Raw genomic sequence first — 20,039 nt, forward strand, 5'->3', positions numbered from 1 at the left:
GAGCCAAGTCAGACACATTACTGATCCCAAGAGGTAAATCAAAGTTATTCTTATTATTAGTTCATTTAGTTTAGTCAAAAAGTTTGAGATGATCTGAATTTTACTCATTTTGACTCATCCATAGCTTTATAAGGATAAAAAAAACATTTTTGAACTGTGCTGTTTTTGTGTGTGTTGTGTTCGTGTGCCTGTGGGAACGTAGCACAGATTACAACACTGTAACTCCACTGTTTACTAACCCCACTATGCCTAAGCTGAGCAGAAAAAAAACCCAACAAACACTGTCAACAGTTTTTTCAGCTAGTTTGTTTTTTATTCAGTGATCACTTTACAGTGGGTACAATACCATCTCAATATACAGCATCATATATCCTATAAAATACATGGGAAGCATTTAGAGAAGGGTCCAATCAGACTGCAAGTCTCCCTCTCCCTGTTCTCTTAAAGAACCAGTTTACAGGGAGTCAATTCACCCAAAAGTTAAAAGGAGTGCTTGTAAACTATATGACGAATGTTGATTTCAGTCCAACACCCCAAAATCCTGCCGATGGCTCTGCAGACACTTCAAACTTTGCCTCAAACACTGATTATTCAACTGAATGTTATAAATTCATCTCATAGTTACCACTACAGTGGTGGAACAAACCACATGCAGGAAAAAAAAGAAAAAAAGGAGTTAACACAGTGTCAGGTCAGTCTGTCCACATACCACTCAATGCTTTAAGAGTCAGTCTGAACCAAAAACATTCACAGTTTCATTGCAATCTCCCAATGAGCTGATCCTAAAGACTGTTCTCTTAACTGAAACCCCAAAAAAGAAATATGGCAAGTTTGTTCCAATTCACAGGTTTTTTCCCCCCACAGGAAACTAAGTGGGGCTTGGGGAGCGTGCAGTTTCTCAGCAAGTAAAAATAATAATAATAATAATAAAAAAAGAAAAAGTCTATAAACATAGACTTTCAGGGGCGGTTTGCAGCACTGCTCAGACAACACTTCACTTTCTTGTCTCTTTGTTCTGTCTTTGCTCACAGAGTTAAACCTTCTTAATGCCTCTTAAAGTTCAGTCTCATTTCTCCCCCGCAACATTTGTTCATGTATATTCAGATTTGCGTATATAGTTGGAAGGCACATATCCTCGCCGACCGCCCGCCTCCCCCAGCCACCATTCGCTGTTGCCGTTCATGTCCTTGAAGTCGAGAATTCGCAGTTGCTCATTGGCTGAGATGCTCAGTTCATTGGCGCAACGGGCGGTGAAGGAGTAGAGGGCATAGTAGATCTGAAATGAACACGTCAGAGATGTCTTTAGTGTTTTTGGTCACTAGGGGGAGCAGATCTTTCCAATACAACTGGAATATTTGCTTATTTACACATCCAGTAACGCCTGAATGAAGTTGACTCTTTTGGCATCATAAATCCATTTATAGAGATATTTGAGCAAATAAAATCTTACCTGATGTCCGTCCACTTCACTCTCCTGTTCTGGTTCTGGCTCTGGCTCGATGTACTCCTCTCTGGAATAAACAGGTTTCTTCTGATTGCTGCTGTCTCCGTTTCTCCACTGATATGAACTGTAGCTTTTGTCTGTGTGTCCATACTGCTGCGAGTGATTGTCACGTTGCGAAGAATAAGAGTCTGTCTCAGAGAGGTCCGACATCTCCTTGTGTCCGCTTGAACTTCCGTAACTCGTGTCGTACGAGTCTCTGTGACTGCCCGAGTGCCGGTAAGAAGGCTCTACGTCTCTGTGACTGGAGGTATTTCGGTGCGTTTGATCTGAAAACTCCTTGCGCTTTGAGGGGTTTCGGGGTGAAGAGTTCATGGAGTTGCTCTGACTGGCAGAGTCGGGGTGCGGTACGTCTTTCTGGTGACTCCTACGAGATGAGGCAGAGTCCCGCGACGGCTGTGGGGATGAATGGCTCTGGGATTGCGTAAAGCTGACAGTGGCTGTTTCCTGGTTAAAGGTCAGCGTGCTGTTGCTGTTCTGGCGGGAGAAAACAGGGGAGGAGCCACCGTAGCCCGACTCATTGGACGACTGGCTCTCGATGGAGACGTCTGAATGGCTCCTTCGAGGATTGTAGGGTTTGAGGAAGGAGCTGTATACGAAACCCGTGCCGACTGGAAAACAAGAATATCAAGATTATATTGCTGCAACATTTGGCTGAAGAGTATATCAATTAAAGTAGACAAAAAATAAACACTACCTCCATTATCAATTAGCCAGCGGTTCTGGCTTCCCATGGGGTCTTGCTGTTTGATTACACCCACAAGGTCTCCCTCTTGTATAGAGACATCCAGATCCTGCGCAGCATTAAAATTCCTATCTGCCTGGTAAAGTTTCTCAGGGCCAAAGCGCACCAGAAGTTCTGCACGGTGCTCGTCTGTCTGCGGGACGTGGCTGGGCTAAAGGATGCCAAAGACATTCGTTTAGATCATTGGCAAAACTCCTTTGTTGTTTTGTTTGAATAAGAAATGAAATGTCATCACAATTCTACTCACAGGTCCCTGGACTTGCTTTTTAGAAGTCTGCTTCTCCAGAGTTTTCTTCTCAAAGGGCTTTTTTGTGGCGGCGGAGGCCGGAGGCAGGTTCTCTGGGCAGAAGCTAAAGCTCTGAAGAAGCTGGAGGACTTGACTGTGCTCTTCTTGAAACTGTGAAATCAGGTTGCTCCCCGTGCCAACTTTGTTAGAAAACTGGACATAAAGGTAAAGAAAAAAAATCAGAGTTAAAAAAAATATATATAATTACACACTCACACTGCATTTAGACGGCCTGATCATAGTCCTGAGCCACAGCCACCTACATCTAAATCTTTTAAACAGTATTTTTACATTAAAGATACCCAAACGTATTTTTATTAAGAAAAAGTCAGATTTATGCTCCTCCCACACTGTCATAAACAAACACTCACAACCTGTAGGAGTGGCTTCAGCTCTCCCAGCGTCGTCTTCATGAAGTCCTTCTGGGCTTGAGCGAAAGCCCTCACGCAGCCTGTAAAAAGCTCTTCTGCCACGCCGTGGAACTTCGGTAGCTCGTCCAGAAGTTGGGCGTTGAGCGCTTCGTAAGTATTGCGTGTCACCTGCAGCTCTTCCTGGGTGCGTCTGTCTTTAAAGCGATCGGCGCGCTCCTTGCAGTTGTCGTAGTCCAGCAGCTTATCGAAGCGCTTCTGGATGAGTTTGTGGGGCCCGGCAAACATGAGGAGGAGCTGGGTGAGCGGGTTGATGACTAAGGCCTCTGTGCGCTCCTTCTGCTCGACAGATGATGCGGGCAGATAAGGGATCATCAGAGGTTGTGCTTTCACAGTGTAAGTAACGGTAAGGAGAAGAAGAGCACTTACAAATTCTGTAAACTTTTTGTCGCTGATGTAGCGGTGAGCTCTCTGAAATCGGTCGGGATCCAGCACACTGCGCTCCGTGTAGATGTCACAGAAACTGATGGCTGCCAGGACCTTCACAGATGCTGATTCCTGATGACAGGTGCATTTTCACAGTTATTATACAGTATATGAAAAGAAAAGATATGCAGGAGTTGAATTTTACTATCAAAATGTCTTAGGTAATATGTCAAACACTATGCACTACCAATCATTTTAAAGACTGCCAAAATAAATAAAAGCTTCAGTTACTATTAAGATAATGAACTCCTACCCTGATATGCTGCAGGTACAGGGAAATATCTCTGATGAAAGACTTGATCAGTCTCTCTTGCAGCCTGAACCTTTTTTCAGCTTCATCAAACGCTTCATCTTTAATCTGGGGAAAAACACAGAACATCAGATCAAGCATTTTTCAGACAAGCGCGCTTTCATCTGCAACATTCTCTCCAAACACTTCCACCGATGGCGGGAAATATACCTGCGGTGAAATTCCTGTGAGTTGCTTCAGGTGGCTGCTGACGCGGTTCGACTTCTTGATAATCGAGTGCATGCTCAGCTTGGAGATCTTGTCGATGAACGTGTCTTCGTCCCCTTTCCTGTACTTCACCACTGTGGACAGCAGAGGGAAAACTTGAGCCGTCAAACCAGCCCTGACCGCATATTTAAGAACCCGACAAGCACAACTCAAGCACAGACAAAACAAACTGACACCTGTCACTACATTTTGAGCTTGCTGGAAATACGCGAGGGCAAAATGTGGATTTTAATTAACACCCGGATGCTTTACCGAGATCTTTTCGGCGCTTGTACTCGTTGATGTTTACATTGATGTCCTTGACGGCCTGCACGGCCTTAGTGAGCTGGGCCCGGTCATGGTGACTCTCCGGGGTGGCCCCGAGCAACTCCGTCAGCAGCAGCGGGTAACGCATCACTCGCTGCACCGGCTTAATCAAGAATGAGCCCAGGTTGATGTAATTCGTTTTACCCCTGAAAGGAGGGCAGAGACAACAAGCAGCATTTGGGTAAGAGGAAAATGAGAACATGTTACACTTCAGCACATAAGCCACAGCTTCCTCCCATGTACATGTCTCAGTATGATGGCGATCATGTGGATAGCACTATCCAATGACGTGGAACCATCACCACATATACATAGACTCTGATGATGGCAGGTATCATAGCAGGGGAGGCAGAGGAAAAAAATTACTTAGCTTTAATGCAATCTACAGGACTAATGTTTGACACAAGTAAACATGAATGAATGAAATAAGACAGCGAAAACAATATAACCATTTAATTTGGTTGTTTTCAGCTGGAACTACATTTTTCTGAATATCAGCTTTAATTTATAGGTGAGGTTCACCAAATTTCACAAGTTTATGACACTGATTACAGCCTGATTCTGTCCAGACCAGCAGGCCATAAATATACTTCAAGTGTTTTGTCAAAAAATATAAGATTATGCTGCAATTTTAGTCCAGGAGATGGCATTAGATGAGCATAGAAGTTTATTTCCACCACTGAAAATACTTTTTTTTAACCAGGTAGAGCCTAAAATTTCAAGTTATCTCAAAATTTCAACCTAATAATTCACTTTTTTAAGTTATTTTGTTATTTTCTCAGAAATTTGCATAGGAGTTGAAATTTTGAGATAATAACCCAAAGTCTTCAGTAGTGGAGCCAAGCTTCCACAATTAGTTCATTTTTTAATCGAACTCTTTCATCCAACCACCAGGAAAGAAGAGGATTAAAAAAGACACTGAAATAAACATTTGTCTGCATAGCAACAGTAAACAAAACACATGCGCATGCAAAACACAAACAACGCAATATTTTCCATTTTCCAGCTAAATCCAGAAAAGGAAAATGGAAATAATTAAAAAGGAGAGATGGTTTTAAAGTCCTCCACACTCATTTTTTAGCCATCGCACGTTGTAAAACACACACATGCACAAACACGGATCACTTTTAATAGGTTAGTTAGCGACAGTCATGCTGTCAAAATGATTCTCATGCTGGAAATCATGACAATACTCGTTATGGAGACTTACCACTCGAGATAAATGGCCCTGTTGAAGGATAAATGGGAAGAAATAGAGAAATGACAGGAACAAGGTTTACACCGTGAGCTTGAGCCTGAACTTTCAGGAATGTTAAAATCTTAAACCATAGAGTTCACTTTTGTATTTTGGATACTGGTCTATACATATTATACATATATTTGGTATATTGTAGCTTATATTTGTAAATCCTGGCATTTAAGCATAATGTCTTTTTAATCCCACTATGGGCCCTGGACCGTCCATAGTTTCGTCTCTGTTCACTTCCACGGGGTTGAGACGACAATAAAGCTCTCTTTGACTTTGTCTTACGATCTGACTAAAAACTAAAGGGCGAATCGAAACGAATGAGACTTTGAAGCCAGCTCCACCCGCCGTTGTTATGGTTTTGTTTGGTGGATTCTCTTTGAAACCTGGACGGATGCCCAGGCTGGCAGTAAAACTTCAGCGCAATCAACAACCACTGGCAGTTTCTGGAACGGGCCAGCACACGTGACCTTTTCAAAGCCTTGTATGTTGCAACATATTTAAAAAGAGTGCTAACACCATGAGGAGGCTACCAAAAACGGACACTAGCAACCTGTTGTCAACAAGGAATTAGCAGCGAGCATAGTTGAGCTGTACAATGTCCTCTTTCCTTTTGTTTTCTAAACACAGCCTCCTTTCCCCCCCTTTAACATCTTCCGGCCTAACACAACCCGTGTTTATCTTTAACTTTAGAGCGATAACCACACATAACAGAAACGCGCCAGTGTAAACTCAAGTATCTGAGTCACTTATGCTGAAACTGGACAGGTGAGACCAGGTAGGACACATTTCTGAACTGCTTCACATAACTCAAGTCTACAGACATACAGAGCACACTCCCTTCAGCAGTGACTAAAAACGAGACGTCTCTCTCGTCTTCACTGATTAAACAGCTGTTTAGTTTGCAGATGTACCAGAAAATGAACTTCACTTCCATAACTCGCCTACACGCTGCAGTTCAAAGTTCAGAAATCGCTTCCACAAGCTATGAAGTAACAGGAAAATCTCAACGTACACTATACAAAAATTCATTACATAGTATATTTAGTATTCTTCTTCAGCTTTTCAGCTATAAAACTCATTTAAATCCAAGTACGATGACCCAGTGACATTATGAAAATGTTTTAATCATTTTTCCACCTTTTGAACTCGCTCGGCAAACACTCTGTTAATGTTCCACTGAACCCACTCTTGCCTTTGTGTTTTCATGCTCACACAGCATGCATGTTTTCAGTCACTCCCATGCAAACATGGCTGAAATCTCAACTTAAAGAGCAAACCTTTAAAGGGTGCTTTGTGTGTGTGTGTGTGTGTGTGTGTGTGTGTGTGTGTGTGTGTGTGTGTGTGTGTGTGTGTGAGAGACTCACCTCAGTCTCTTTAGACACTCCAACACGTGGTGTTGGATGCTGTCATCTTTCTCGTAGGTCTCCAGCAAAGAGATGGCATCATCGTGATTTTGGCAGTAGAGCTTGTAAACCTCCTCCAATTCTACCTTGAAGTCCAGGAATACCTTACCTGAGAGGGAATGGTACAGAAATGCAACGTGTTCATTATAAAAAGCAAAGTGTGCAGGAAGAGGTCCATTCATTAAAAGAAAAAAAATTAAATACACAAAGATTTCCTGTAAAAAACATAATTCTTCTTAAAAATCGCACGCGCACATTCACAGATGACCTCCTTGATGGCAGATTGATTTTTAAGTGTATTCAGAGGCTCATTCGGTCAGTAAAATTCAACTAGGTGACAGATTTGGATGAACTAAAGCAGAAAAGTACAAAGCATAACATGGAAAAGAAGTATTGCTTTTCTTAAATATCAGGCTGTTTACCTATGGAGTCAGTCTCGTGCAGTGAATTCAACAGCCGCTGTGACAGGTCAATCACTGAGCTGATGTTGCCAAAGAGCCCCTCGTAATCCACATTCTTCACCTTTGGGAAGACAGAACGTGTTAAAATAAGCAAAAATTATTGTTTTTTTAATTGAATATGGCGCCACATATCAGCTATATGCCATTATTCCTGTATGTATTTATCCATTTGTCAAATTTTCCAATGCTTCTGCACCAACTGTCCCACACACAGCTGCTTTATCTTGTATTTGCTAAACTCCCTTTTTGTCCTAACGTGGCTGGAAACACAATGTTTATCATCCTTTTACCTGCTTCTGCTGCAGAGGCTCAATGATCTCCTCGACACACATTTGAAGATCTTTGATGTAGTCCATCTCTGTCTGCAGCAGCTCCTCGATGACCTTTGACCTCTTTTCTAGCATCCTGGTCTCTGGATCCTCAGACCCCGTGCTGGCACTGGGCGTCGCGGAGACGGGGGCGGACTCCAGAGTTTTAGGTTCAGACGGCAAAAGCGTCATCTCTGCAAAAACAGGAAAGCGTTCGAACATTTTACATCAGTGTTTTACATTTTTGTCAGAATAACTGTTTAAAATCTAGTTCTTGCAGTTTTTTGTTAAGAGGTGAATTTCCTCTCTAGTTTATCACTTGCTGCTCTCGCCAAGGTGACAGTAAGCAGAGTCAAGAGAAGAAGTTTCCCATCCCACGTCTCCTCTCATTTGTAACCAAACACGCTCTTGCCCAGCCACCCGGTCTGCCCGCTGCTCTTCGTTGCCTAGCTTTTGATCAATGTCTCCGCTATCGCTCACGGAGGCCTGATCTCTTCGGGAGCCCTGAACTGGAGGGAAAGCCTTGTTTACGCGCCACTGCTTTTTATGAATGGACATAAAACTGGAGTGGACTCGGGCCTTTTGTGTGCAGGACAATAGCTTGCAACAGCAACTACAGACACACAGGCTCTATGGACTTTAAAGATGAGACAGTTAGAGAGGGGAAGAGAGGATGAAAAGATAACAGAACTGGTGGGTGATGAGAACGGGATCCATCTGTGTCACACATGTACGCTGAACCCACTGCAGGTGGAACACACATGCAAATCCTTCAATACCACAAAGCAAAAAATAAACGACGCTGCAAGTCCAAGGTCCACTTAGAGAAAAAAAAGTGTTAGTGTATGACCACCGAAATTATTCATTATGCATTTAAACAATTTAGCCATTAATGTATCATCTGATATTAGAACAGTAAGGGATGCAAATATTCCTATTTGCAGTGTGGCAAATAAAACGATTAAACAGCATCAAATTAAGGCATATATTACATATTAGATGTTTACATTAGTGCAAATGCACATAAAGATTTATTTGTTCCATCTTTTTGGTTTTAATTGAACCATAACTCATAAAATCGTGGCGATCGTGGCTCAAGAGTTGGGAGTTCGCCTTGTAATTGGAAGGTTGCCGGTTCGAGCCCCGGCTTGGACAGTCTCGGTCGTTGTGTCCTTGGGCAAGACACTTCACCCGTTGCCTACTGGTGGTGGTCAGAGGGCCCGGTGGCGCCAGTGTCCGGCAGCCTCGCCTCTGTCAGTGCGCCCCAGGGTGGCTGTGGCTACAATGTAGCTTGCCATCACCAGTGTGTGAATGCGTGTGTGAATGGGTGGATGACTGGTTGTGTAAAGCGCTTTGGGGTCCTTAGGGACTAGTAAAGTGCTATATAAATACAGGCCATTTACCATTTACCAAAATCTCACTGTTTCTCTCTCTTCTGTACTATCCGTTGACCCTGCTGGGACTTTAGTTTTACTCTCCCCTCTAAGTATTGGCTCAAGAAGAGGAAACACTGAGTAGATCCAGCGTGTGGCGTGTTGGACCGACCGACGGGGTGACGTCACCCTGCCTCCACTGACAGATGCTGTCGGAGGCTAATGAAGTTAACTCTGCTTACCCTCATGTTCCCCAGTGCAGCAGTACGCCACACAAACACACATTCAGACCACAACAAAGTCACAGCCTTGCGTCACATCCCTAACGGGACTAGAATATCTAAACTAGCTTCATGTTAAAGGAGTGTTGAAGACGAATTTAAAGACTCTAGAAAACCTTTTAAAAAAACAAACAAAAAAGCCCAACAAAAACTGGATGAATCCACACTTTGTAACTGCAGTGTGTGTTTGTGTGCGCATTCCTCGCCCTCCTCCTCACTCTCCTCACGTGACGGGGCTAAAGCTCAACTCAAAGGAGCTTTTCTCACCACTCACACCCATGTGTCTCCCCACCCACGAGAAAGTAGTTCACCAATTAGTTTTTGAAAGTCACACGGTGACACAGTCGGGAGAGGAAAAACAAAAGGCTCCCGCTTTAATTGGAAGCAATCGGCTCATTCCCACATTTGATCCCGCTCACACAAACGCGGCGATGGCGCATGCTCCACTTCACATGTTTTTCCGTACGCTTCTGACTCGCGAGGCCGCCAGACCGGATTTTGACCCACTTGTGTGGAATTTTATTTTTCTTTGTTGTGTAAAATAATGCAAAGAGGGTTTATTGTAGGCCTGCTTTAATGGCTGCGAATACGAGCCCAGAAACAGGTCGAGAACAAGTCACTTAGCAGTAAACTCAGCCAACAGGAAACACCCTTACAACAATAATTCCATATCTCTGTATGGAATGAGACACCTGTGACTACTGCCAATAATCAGGCCGATCCCTCAGCACAAACAGTAAATGTTATAAGTAATGAGCTTTCTCAATGATCTGAAGCCAGATGAGTTCTGTAAACTAGTTCTTTTTAATATAAAAAGGTCTAATTTTGTTCATTTTAAACACCATTGATTGCTAACCAGTAAACATTTAAAATACACAGTGCCTGCTAAAGTTTAGGAGACTGGGAGGGGGGTTTCTGTGAATTACATTCAAACACTGACCCAGTTACATTAAAAACAAACAAAGACTTCCTATTAAAGCCCTATCCAGGATAACTAATATGGGACATAATTAAAAATAAATCTTTTTTACTAAATGTCCTATAGAAATACTTCAGAATCTGCTGATTTTGGAGCAAAAACTGCCATATTTCTGCACCTTTAATAAAAAAGAAGTCCTATATACAGAAAGACGACTGTAAAAACATGACAAGAACCGGTCAGGGCTTCTTTTGAGGACAACAAATGATAAATAATCCATGACATCCTGATACTAAATGTCTATTTCCACAGTCAGGGCTCACAAAGGCATGGTGTCACTATTTGTGATCAACAGGCTTCAACAGGTGAAATTGGAACAGGTGGAGAGAAGGGTTGAGAATAAAAAGTTTTCCTTCAGTTTCATGCTGGGATGGTTCTGGGATTTACTGAGTAAACTTTCATGGAAATTCAGTGACAAACCTCCGCCTTATGAATCACATTCAGTACTGAGCTTATAGATAAAAGCACAAATCCTCAGCAGGGAGTATACGTCAATCAGCAGCACTATCAAGTGATGTAAGACAGACACAGCTCTTGCTAAACTTCGCTGTCAACCTTCTGTCATCCGGGGTGACTCACACATACTTGATATGTGAGCGATACAGTCACAGCTGATACATTAGAACGGGCCACCATGAGTTCAGATATCAGACAGAACGAACAAACAGCAACTCTGTCAGAATTCCTGGGTTATGGATGCACAAAAAACAGATTTGACTGGAGAAAATTCCCAAGTAGGCTAAATATTAAATGCATAAAAGAAATAGATTTAATTTCACAGCCCTTTATCAAAGCTTTACATATTCCCTATGTCTCTCCAAAGCAAGGTGTTTTTACCAAGGGGAAAAAAAGGGGAGAGAAGACAAGATGTTGAGGCTTCACCCACCTGCTGTGTGCAACTTCCTCCAAAACCGCTCCAAAAACAAGCACACGCCCCTTCACGCATAGCGCTTCAAACAATGCTACCCATTCTAAGATAGACCATTGTCAATCTGAAGTCCAGCTCCCGAGGCTTGTGGAGGACGTGCAGGTCCATTCCAGAGCTCCAATTACCATGAGAAAGGATGGGAGCCCACCATCGTTACACACAAGCATGCACACACCAGGGAGGACGGTAAAACCCGGAGCTGGACTGTGCCTGCTTGTTGTTCAGGTGTCCTGCATTAACTAAATTCTGACCTAAATCCATGCTGCATACAGTGTGCATCAGTGTTATCCTAGAAAACTAACTGTTTGCCGCAGAATGGCTGTAAGTATACTTTTATTTTGGCTCTATTAATATATAATCTGCTTGGGATCATTATGTTGTGCAGATTTGGAAAGGTTTGCTATGAGCTGCTGTGTGAGCACAGATCTATCTTGGCTAAAATCATCTGTCACTGTGTCATGCTCAACCTTATACGCCGAATGCAAAAGCTGATTTCTCTATTGAATGTACTGATGCTATTTAAGTCTATATGTGGGAATGTGTGTATGAATGGGTGGATGACTGGATATGTAAAGCGCTTTGGGGTCCTTAGGGACTAGTAAAGCGCTATATAAATACAGGTAAAAAAATAAAAATAAAATAATAATAATAATAATAATAATAATTTATGTCAAATACGCTGTTTTGATAGAGGAAAATCAAATTCCTTCTCATATATTACTTCCTCTTGATCCCAAATACAGTGCAGACAGAAGCATCTCCGCTAAATATGTGATTCTAAATGTATTTCACCTCATGTAAGGCACATGAGGTGTCCTTAATGTAATAAAATGTGCTGTATAAATAATAAAAAATCCATGCCACTTCTTGGATTCTTCACACAGCTTTCTTGATGGAAAAACACTTTTGATTTACTGCACCACATGAGCTCACATGTGGCTACAGCACCAGTTGTGAAAGAGATTGGGAGAAGTCCAGTTTCTGGAAGTGTAGTCCACTCCCGAGATTAATCTAGTTCACGTTTCCCAATGTGCTGACATCTTTCTGGGGTCCTCCTGTGCCAGCCTGAATTTTATCAAAATTAGGAAGCTGAGATTAAGCATCTACTCTCTAAATCATCTTTCTATTAAACTTGCATTTAAGTATATGTTTGGTTGGTTTTTACCCTTTGAGGATTTTATAGATTATATAAAAGTCAACGAAATTCTTTCCTTTTAAGAACTTCTGTGCGTTTATGATGTGTGACTTTGTTTCACAAACACAGCCAAGAACACTCGTCTCGCTCTCTGCTGCACTAATAGCTGTGCAAAGTCGAAAGTTTGCCCTGCACAGGCCGCTCTAAGGTCAGACACAATCAGTGCTGTGTGCTGTGCTTCAAAGTTCACCACGCAGTGCACGGTTGCCATAGCAACAAGAATAGCAGGGGCTCCCCCCCTTCCTCATATCAAACAAAGTTTTAAAAAGGCGGCAGTGCTTTTTTACTCGAATGCTCACACGGGCAAGTCTGCGAGTGTGTGATGGGACATGCAGCTGCTTGAGCACAAGCTCACTATAAAATGCCAACACTTGCAACAGCTTTTAAACTTCACAAGCCTTGACTTGTGATTACTGGATGCAATAAAAAAAAAGAGGTGACACCGGTTTGTGTCAACTTCAATTTTTCTCAGACCTTCATTGAGTCAGCACACAGCTTACTGAAAAAGATTAGGGTTTTCTTTATTAGTCCGAGTTGTGCAACTATTCAAAACAACGACCTGCTCATGCATGCAAATGCACAAGAAAAGCCAATATGCTAGATTTTCACACGTTGCGTATGACCAGCTGTTGTCCCAGGTAGAAGGTCAGTTAAAAATGGAGAGGAAAAAAAGGAGTTTACTCAGTGACATACCATCCTGTTTATCTTTTTTAGGTTCAAATGTCAGAAGGGTCACATTCCTGCTCCTGGAAAACTCTCACAGCAACCTGTCTACCACGGCTGGCTTCAAATCTCATATAAGAAAAGCAGGCCGTGTGCTGATACGGGATTTAATTCTGTCCTTATTGCTCGTTCTTGGACGCCGAGTGATATAACCCAACTTGTTAACAAAAAGGACCAAGTGTACGAACAGCTACAGCATTTCTCTAGCTCATGGGGTAATTAAACAACATGAGGCTACAGTTTAATTAACATACTGAAATAAAAAAAAAGCTGGTACAATGTATACCAAATAGGGCCAAGAGTCTGATCCCTCGTTTCTTTTACGTTTCTCAGCTCCCCTGATTTTTGTAAGGAACAATATGCAATTACTTCAAGAGAACTTGAGTTTTGCAAATGTGCAGGAAGTAAAAGCATTAAGTGGGGATCTATTCAACCACAAATGCAGTACAGTCTTCAGCCTTACTGAAAGGAAGAAGACAATGAGTCTTTTTGGGCTTCACAGTCACCTGCTCATGCATGCAAATGCATTTAAAAAAAAACCATTATGCTATATTTTCACACTCATGTATACTTTGAGAGCTATGGCCCAAGAACTAGTGCTCTTCATGGGAAAATAAATGCAGTGTGATCAGAGTGTGAGAACGGTTTTCAGAGTTTGGGATGACGAAACCTGTGGGTTTATCCCTTTGCTAATTTTTAGACATGTAATAACAAAGACCTTGCTTGGGGCATCGTCGGTTTTCCCACAGCTAAAGAAAAATATGTTGTACACTTGCAATGAATGTCTAAACGCTGCAGATAGTAATCTTCATGCTTCCTAAAGAGCAGCTAAGCTTGTACGCTTCAGGTAGTCATAATAGTTTTGAGCTCCATCCATCCGCTTCTCCTTTTCAGGGTCCCGGGAGCCTATCCCAGCTATCATAAAACATGCACACTCCACACAGAAAGACCCCGGCCTGATGATGGAATTGAACTCAGGACCTTCTTGCTGTGCGGTTAACAGGTTAACATCCAGATTAATGTCCAAGTCTGACAAAACTCATGATATATATCATGAAGATGGCCAGATTCAAAAAGCTTCATTCTTGAGTCCAAAAAGAGAGATTGTACTCATATGAATGACATTTTTCATTATGTTGCATCACAATAAACTTGACCTCGGACTACCATCCTTGAGTCCAAATGGCTGTTTGTTCAAAATTACAAGAAGTGCCCTCCACAACTCCAACACATATGCACACATTCAACCAAAAACATTAAGACATAATGCCACAGACGAAGTCTTGAAAATACAGCCAATGTTGCAACATAAAATATTTAAGTAATGTCTTTGGTGAATGAATTAAATATCTGGAATTTGCATCTACGTGAAGACTGACAACTATATAAGCCTGATGAATAAACTTGTACTTGTCAGGAGGACAACTAGTCCTAAAAGTGGGAAGTCCACCAGGTCAAAAACGAATATGCTGCATCTTTTCCTACAGTGTGACGTCAAATAAACAGATAACATCCGTCTTGATTCATGCAGGTACCAGCAGTGTCATCTAACACCAAAATAAAGCACGTAGAGATCTGAATGCTGTAGTTGCTGTGGCACCATCAATCTTTCAAACTCTTTGGAAAAGTTGGTACATTTAAAATTCGAAATAAAACACCTTAAATAATACATCGCTTAGCATTTTCATAGTAGTGGATAAAAAGCTATGTAAATGAAAAATGGCTTCAGATGAGATGGAAAAGCTAAACTATCACAAAATCTAGATGAAACTAGCATGATTATCAAATGGTTTAAGAAAGCCCGATGACATAATTCAAAAACAAAATCTTTAAGACGCCAGGATGGACCAAGTATAAAAATGGACACACCATACGAGCGTGGTTACTGGTGACTCATGCACACTTGAGTAAGCTGACTTAATTTTTTGCCGACTGACTTTTTTTTTTTGCTTGCCAGCATTGAGATAAGACGTCTTTACAGCATAGCTGTCAGACGATGTGAGATTTCCTGTCTTAACTCCTTGCTCCCCTACCCGAGCTCCCTCCCCACTGCCCACCAATAGCAGAGACTGTTCAAGGATTACAGTGGACAACACAGCATATGTTGCCAGATCATAGATGGATGACGACACATTACTCACACACAGGCAATAAAAAACTGCGTATACAGCAGATTATATTTGTTAGAAGTTCAAAAATGGGATCATAAAGCCACCACTACAATTTAATTGCTTCATTAGGCTCGTTTGTGCATTAAATTGGCTCAACTGTTAAGATATGTCTTCCTTCAAGAATAATTTTGCCAGTTGTTTTACCCTCCTATTTAAAGTAAGGAAGCCTGTAACAGAAGCAATCACGGACAAAAAAAAAACAAGCTAATTTTTCATTTTGTAATTTTTATAGTTCAACTCAATAGGGTTGTTTTTTTTGTTTTTTTAGGAAGCTGTTTAATAATGCTGGACTACAAAGAATAGAAGCTCTTGTCTATGTGTAAGGTTCATCTCAAAAAGCCTTAACCAACACCTCAATGTCACAGCGTAAGCCCAGTAAAGGAGATGGACTAATGTTTTTAGCCCTTCAATCAAATGCTTTACTCAGGACAAACCCCTGACAGGGCTGAAACAGTGTAACAAGATTAACGGATGACACTGCTGAGGCAAGTGGTGCGCGTGTGTGTTTTCAAAAATGCAATTATTTCTTTAATAAGCCTCCAGGGTCTTTCTAGCACACATGCACGCACACACATGCACGCATGAACTCAGAGTATCAGTCTAGTCCTGCAGAGAAGGAGTCAGGGCAGTGCCGGCCACTGCCTGGCACCAGACAGACCCCCGCCATCCACTCACCATGCTGACGCTAGGGATTAATACTTGGACTGCCGAAATGTGCGGTGGGGGCTGATGTGGACTCTGTGTGTCTGAGTGTGAGTGTTTCTAGGTGACTGGGGGAGGGGTCATGGGGTGCCACCTGCTTCATCTCAGACAAAACAAAGTGAGTCAAAGTAGTGCTCTCCCTCACTTACATTTACCATGAAATACCCCCACAAAAGAATCCCACACATCCAAGTTTTATGTAGTTTTTGGAACTTAATATTAATAACTTAGTAACAAAGTAGCCAAAGAAATTTGTGTGTTGAATTCTTGTCTTTTAGTCATTAAAAATGTACGTGACCATTCCCATTAACTAATGTATACTATGAGTTTTTAGAGTCAATACTTTTAATGCAAAGATTCATCTTTCATTCATTCAGGTACTGAATTTTATACATGTAAGAGAATTAATTTTAAGGGGGTTAACCCTTCTTTATAACCCCAAAATGAGGTTCTTGAAATGCCAATATTGTTTTTAATGATTGATATTGTTTTCCTTCTTTTACTAAAACTCAGGTATCGTGACCATTTACAAATACTATCCAGTTATAAAAGCTGCTCTATTGTTCACTCAAAAACAATTTTTGAGTGATTTTGTTTTTTGTTGCATTTGGCTCAAATGTAAAATTATGGTAGGAAGTTTACATAGAGTCATGAGAATGTCATGGTAAATTTAGGCTTTTCAATATTAATTACTGTTAATTTAATTAACTGTTTTTCAAAGATATACATACAGGCTCATATATATGGCTCATATATATACACACATACCTCGACTAATTTTTGGTTAAGTTAACTTAGCAGAAATGGAAGTTCATTTAAATTGGTTGACTTCCTGGCTTTAAATGTAATTTAATTTCTTGTCTTTTAGTCATTACCACCATTACCACCTTGGAAAAAGAACAGTTCAAAAATAATATTAAAAGAACGATAAGTGTAGGTGAACTTCTGCCCAAAACTGTATATGTATAAATTTAGAAAAGATTTTTGTACAAAACAGAACAAATTCTGTCAGAATCAGAGCCACTTTAGGCAACAACCTTTTTAAGTGGGGAATTAACTGTAAGCCAGGCTCATTAAAACAATTAAGTCGACAAAATCTTGACCTTTCAGTCATGCAAGAACTGAGCAGACGAGTTACGTGTGCACACCATCAGTGAGTGGAGAGCATGAACACAAACAGGAAACACAAATGAGGAGAGCCAACAAGAGCCAAGTAAAGAACCTACAAAACCCGTTCTGCAGTTTCTTATGACTACAAAAACATGACAGCTCACTTTCATCTGAGATAGGTGATACTGAGACACACACACCACTTTCAGCACTCACTCTTAAATGAGGTAGGAGGTGAGTGTGACTAGTCAGCACTCTGAGGCCCCCCAACATTGATTAGAAAAGCACCTCTAGAGGTCACAAATGACAAGTGAGGACTGTCAACCTCTTAAGCCTGTTTTACCCACAATAACTGTGACTGAGGCCTTCATGGCCTATAGAGTGATGTTCACCAGAATTACAACTGATCAAGTGACCTGACTTGTGCAAATATGGGAAGCACCTTCTTTCATGTGACAGTATCTTTTTGTTTACCTTGCTTTTTTTTCCTGGTGGTGGCATACTGGGACTGTTGCAGTGAGCTTGGAGCAGTCTTCCTGTAGATGCTGTTACGATCCAGTGAGCCCACATAAACAGGCTTCCGGCCCATTTTTGAACTTGCGCTCCCCCCGCTTGACTCATATCCCTTCTCCTGCTCATCACTGTGCACAACAGGATCCTCAAATGGTTGTATTTCACCGAGGGCCAATGTTTGGTTCTGCTGCTCAACCCACTCCTCAGTCTTGCGATCTTTTGTAGGGTATTCCTCATATTGTGAATCTATAGACAGTGAACGCAAATCTCGGTATCGGTCTCGATACTTGTCTCGATACTCTTCCTTAGAGTATCGGCCATCATCCTCACGGTCGTAGTGGTCATAGTGGCCCGCAGCCCTCAGGTCAAGGTGTTCCCTTGTTTTGTAGTTCTGTCTGTGGTCGTACTGATCATCTCTCCAGTCATCTCCTGCGTCCTTGTATCTGTAATACCGGTCCCTCTCTTTATAATTCCAGCGTCCATCAACTTCAGAGTCATACTGGTGTCTTCCTCTACTGGTGTACCGTTCGTCAGCTCTTCGGTGAGCGTCCCTGTTATCTTCTCTGCGGTCATAGTGATGGTCGGCACGCCGATCGTAGTGATAGTCCTTCTGTTTTCGCTCATCATAGTAGCGGTCCTCATCTCGACGATGGTGAGAGTCCTCGTCTCTGGAGCGATGCCTGTCTTTCGAGTCATAATAATCCCTGTCAGGGTCACTGTAGTATTCACGGTCCCTGTAATTGTCTCTGTGTGAATAAGTGTTTTTATGATCATGGTAGTCTTCAAGCTCACTGTTGTAACTTTCATGCTCTCTGAGATCATGTCTACGGTGTTTCCGGCTTTCATAGTATTTCTTTTCCTTGTCTTCGTAACGCTCATTGTATTTCCTTTCATAATAATCCCTGTGCCTGTATTTGTCATTGTACTCATACTCCTCCATGTCACTGTGACTACGATGGTCATAACGTTCAGAGTCACTTTCTCTTACCCTGCCATCTCTCCTTCTGTCCTTGTCCAGTGTACTATAACCTTCTTGAGTTCTGAAATCATGAGTTCCTTGTTCTTGTGGCACTCTGTTGTAGCCCTGGTGGCTGTAATCTTCAGGACCCTGATAAAAACAATGTTTGCCTTTCCATTCTGATATCCTCAAGTTTAGGTGACCATCTTCTGAACGAGGGTGAAAGTAAACGTCCTGGCCTTGAGGCCTTGTATCCATGAAAGCTGCCCTATGACGGTCTTCATACTCCCAGCTCTGTTGGTGGATGACGTTGCCCTGTGTAACTTGGGCTTGGTACTGCACTTGCCACGGAGGTGGTACATGCATAGGAGGCTGTATCGGGCCAACGGGTACCATTGGGCCAACGGGCACCATTGGGCCAGCTGGCACCATTGGGCCACCATGTACTGGCATAGGTGGAGCTGGAAGTGGGTCACCGGGATGCGCTAATAAGACTGGTCCCTGAGGAGTGCCAGGAGGAACGACTCCATACCCTGGATATCCAACCTGTTGCTGCTGTAGCTGCAGTTGTTGTAAATGTTGCAGATGGGCAGTCCTTTCCCTCTCTTTTGCCAAGTCAGCGTCCCCCAGCTCCTCCACGCTTTTTCCTCTCCTCATTGGAGCACCACCTGGATGATTCCAATCCACTGGACCAAACATGACTGGGTTGCCATAAACTGCGGGGCTCTTCATGCCTCCTGCTGTTTAAATCAGCCTGCCTGGAGCTGATACAGTTTCTTGCTCAACGTGGCTTAAAATCTATTTCCAAAGTCCTGCATTCCATAACAAAGCGCTGTGGGAGACTCCACCTGCCTGACATATTGTCTGTAACTCTCCACTTGTTCTTTCTGCCTCCTCTCCACTGCCTCCGCAGGACTGCCTGGCCAAAGCACCTCCCCAACCCTCAGCGCAACTGAAACAGTCCTCCCCGTAGCCACCTCAGCGAATCATGGAAGGGAAGGAGTGGCCTCCTTGGGTTAATGATTCAGTAGAGTCACATGAGTGGAAGCTTAGCCCAACAGCTCCTCCCATTGTTTAAACTGGTTAGTAGCTGTGTTTGCAGGAAAACAGCCTGTCTGGAGATTTTCTTTGAAGGTAGATGAGGACAAACTTCACAGTCTGCCTTTGCATGCCCCCACCCCCCCACCCCCCCACCCCACCCATCGCATGAACAATCCTGTCTTTTCTTGTATCCTGTTTTCTTTGTTTTTGTTCTTTCCGGTGGGCTTCAGTGCAATTCCCACCACATCACTGACCTAACTCACTTTCGGCTGCGTGTACAACCAGCTTTAGTATTGCTATTGTAACTTTCTGGTGTTATCTTTAACTCATTCACTGCCAGCCATTGGCAGTGAATGAGTTAAACCCATTGACTCATTCACTGCCATTGACGGCTATAGACGTCAATGGCAGTGAATGAGTTAACCTTGAACTAAC

The 20,039-nt window shown here is 42.4% G+C and overlaps 1 protein-coding gene across 4 annotated transcripts in view; it reads right to left on the reverse strand.

Annotated features, from left to right (window-relative positions):
* Positions 1-289: 289 nt before the first annotated feature.
* The window catches only part of dnmbp (dynamin binding protein), a 50,342-nt gene continuing 30,592 nt past the window's right edge, over positions 290-20,039 (reverse strand). The window contains exons 1-14 of one of the 4 annotated variants that reach the window (XM_085416476.1): positions 17,567-19,485; positions 7,613-7,824; positions 7,284-7,383; positions 6,823-6,970; positions 5,420-5,437; positions 4,156-4,355; positions 3,847-3,977; positions 3,640-3,744; positions 3,330-3,458; positions 2,904-3,239; positions 2,494-2,685; positions 2,199-2,397; positions 1,451-2,112; positions 290-1,276 (exon numbers count right to left, since the gene is read on the reverse strand). In XM_085416476.1, coding sequence (XP_085272602.1) covers positions 1,091-1,276; positions 1,451-2,112; positions 2,199-2,397; positions 2,494-2,685; positions 2,904-3,239; positions 3,330-3,458; positions 3,640-3,744; positions 3,847-3,977; positions 4,156-4,355; positions 5,420-5,437; positions 6,823-6,970; positions 7,284-7,383; positions 7,613-7,824; positions 17,567-19,295 — 4,347 coding nt within the window. In that variant the 5' untranslated portion in view covers positions 19,296-19,485 and the 3' untranslated portion in view covers positions 290-1,090. Of the gene's footprint in view, positions 1,277-1,450; positions 2,113-2,198; positions 2,398-2,493; positions 2,686-2,903; positions 3,240-3,329; positions 3,459-3,639; positions 3,745-3,846; positions 3,978-4,155; positions 4,356-5,419; positions 5,438-6,822; positions 6,971-7,283; positions 7,384-7,612; positions 7,825-17,566; positions 19,486-20,039 lie in introns of those variants that run through there. The other 3 variants (XM_085416472.1, XM_085416473.1, XM_085416474.1) reach the window with 3 other exon arrangements.

This window comes from Rhamphochromis longiceps, linkage group LG8, assembly GCF_057381845.1.
Source record: "Rhamphochromis longiceps isolate RC_006_pf linkage group LG8, R_longiceps_female_GT1.1, whole genome shotgun sequence".
In the NCBI taxonomy this organism is placed as follows: domain Eukaryota; kingdom Metazoa; phylum Chordata; class Actinopteri; order Cichliformes; family Cichlidae; genus Rhamphochromis; species Rhamphochromis longiceps.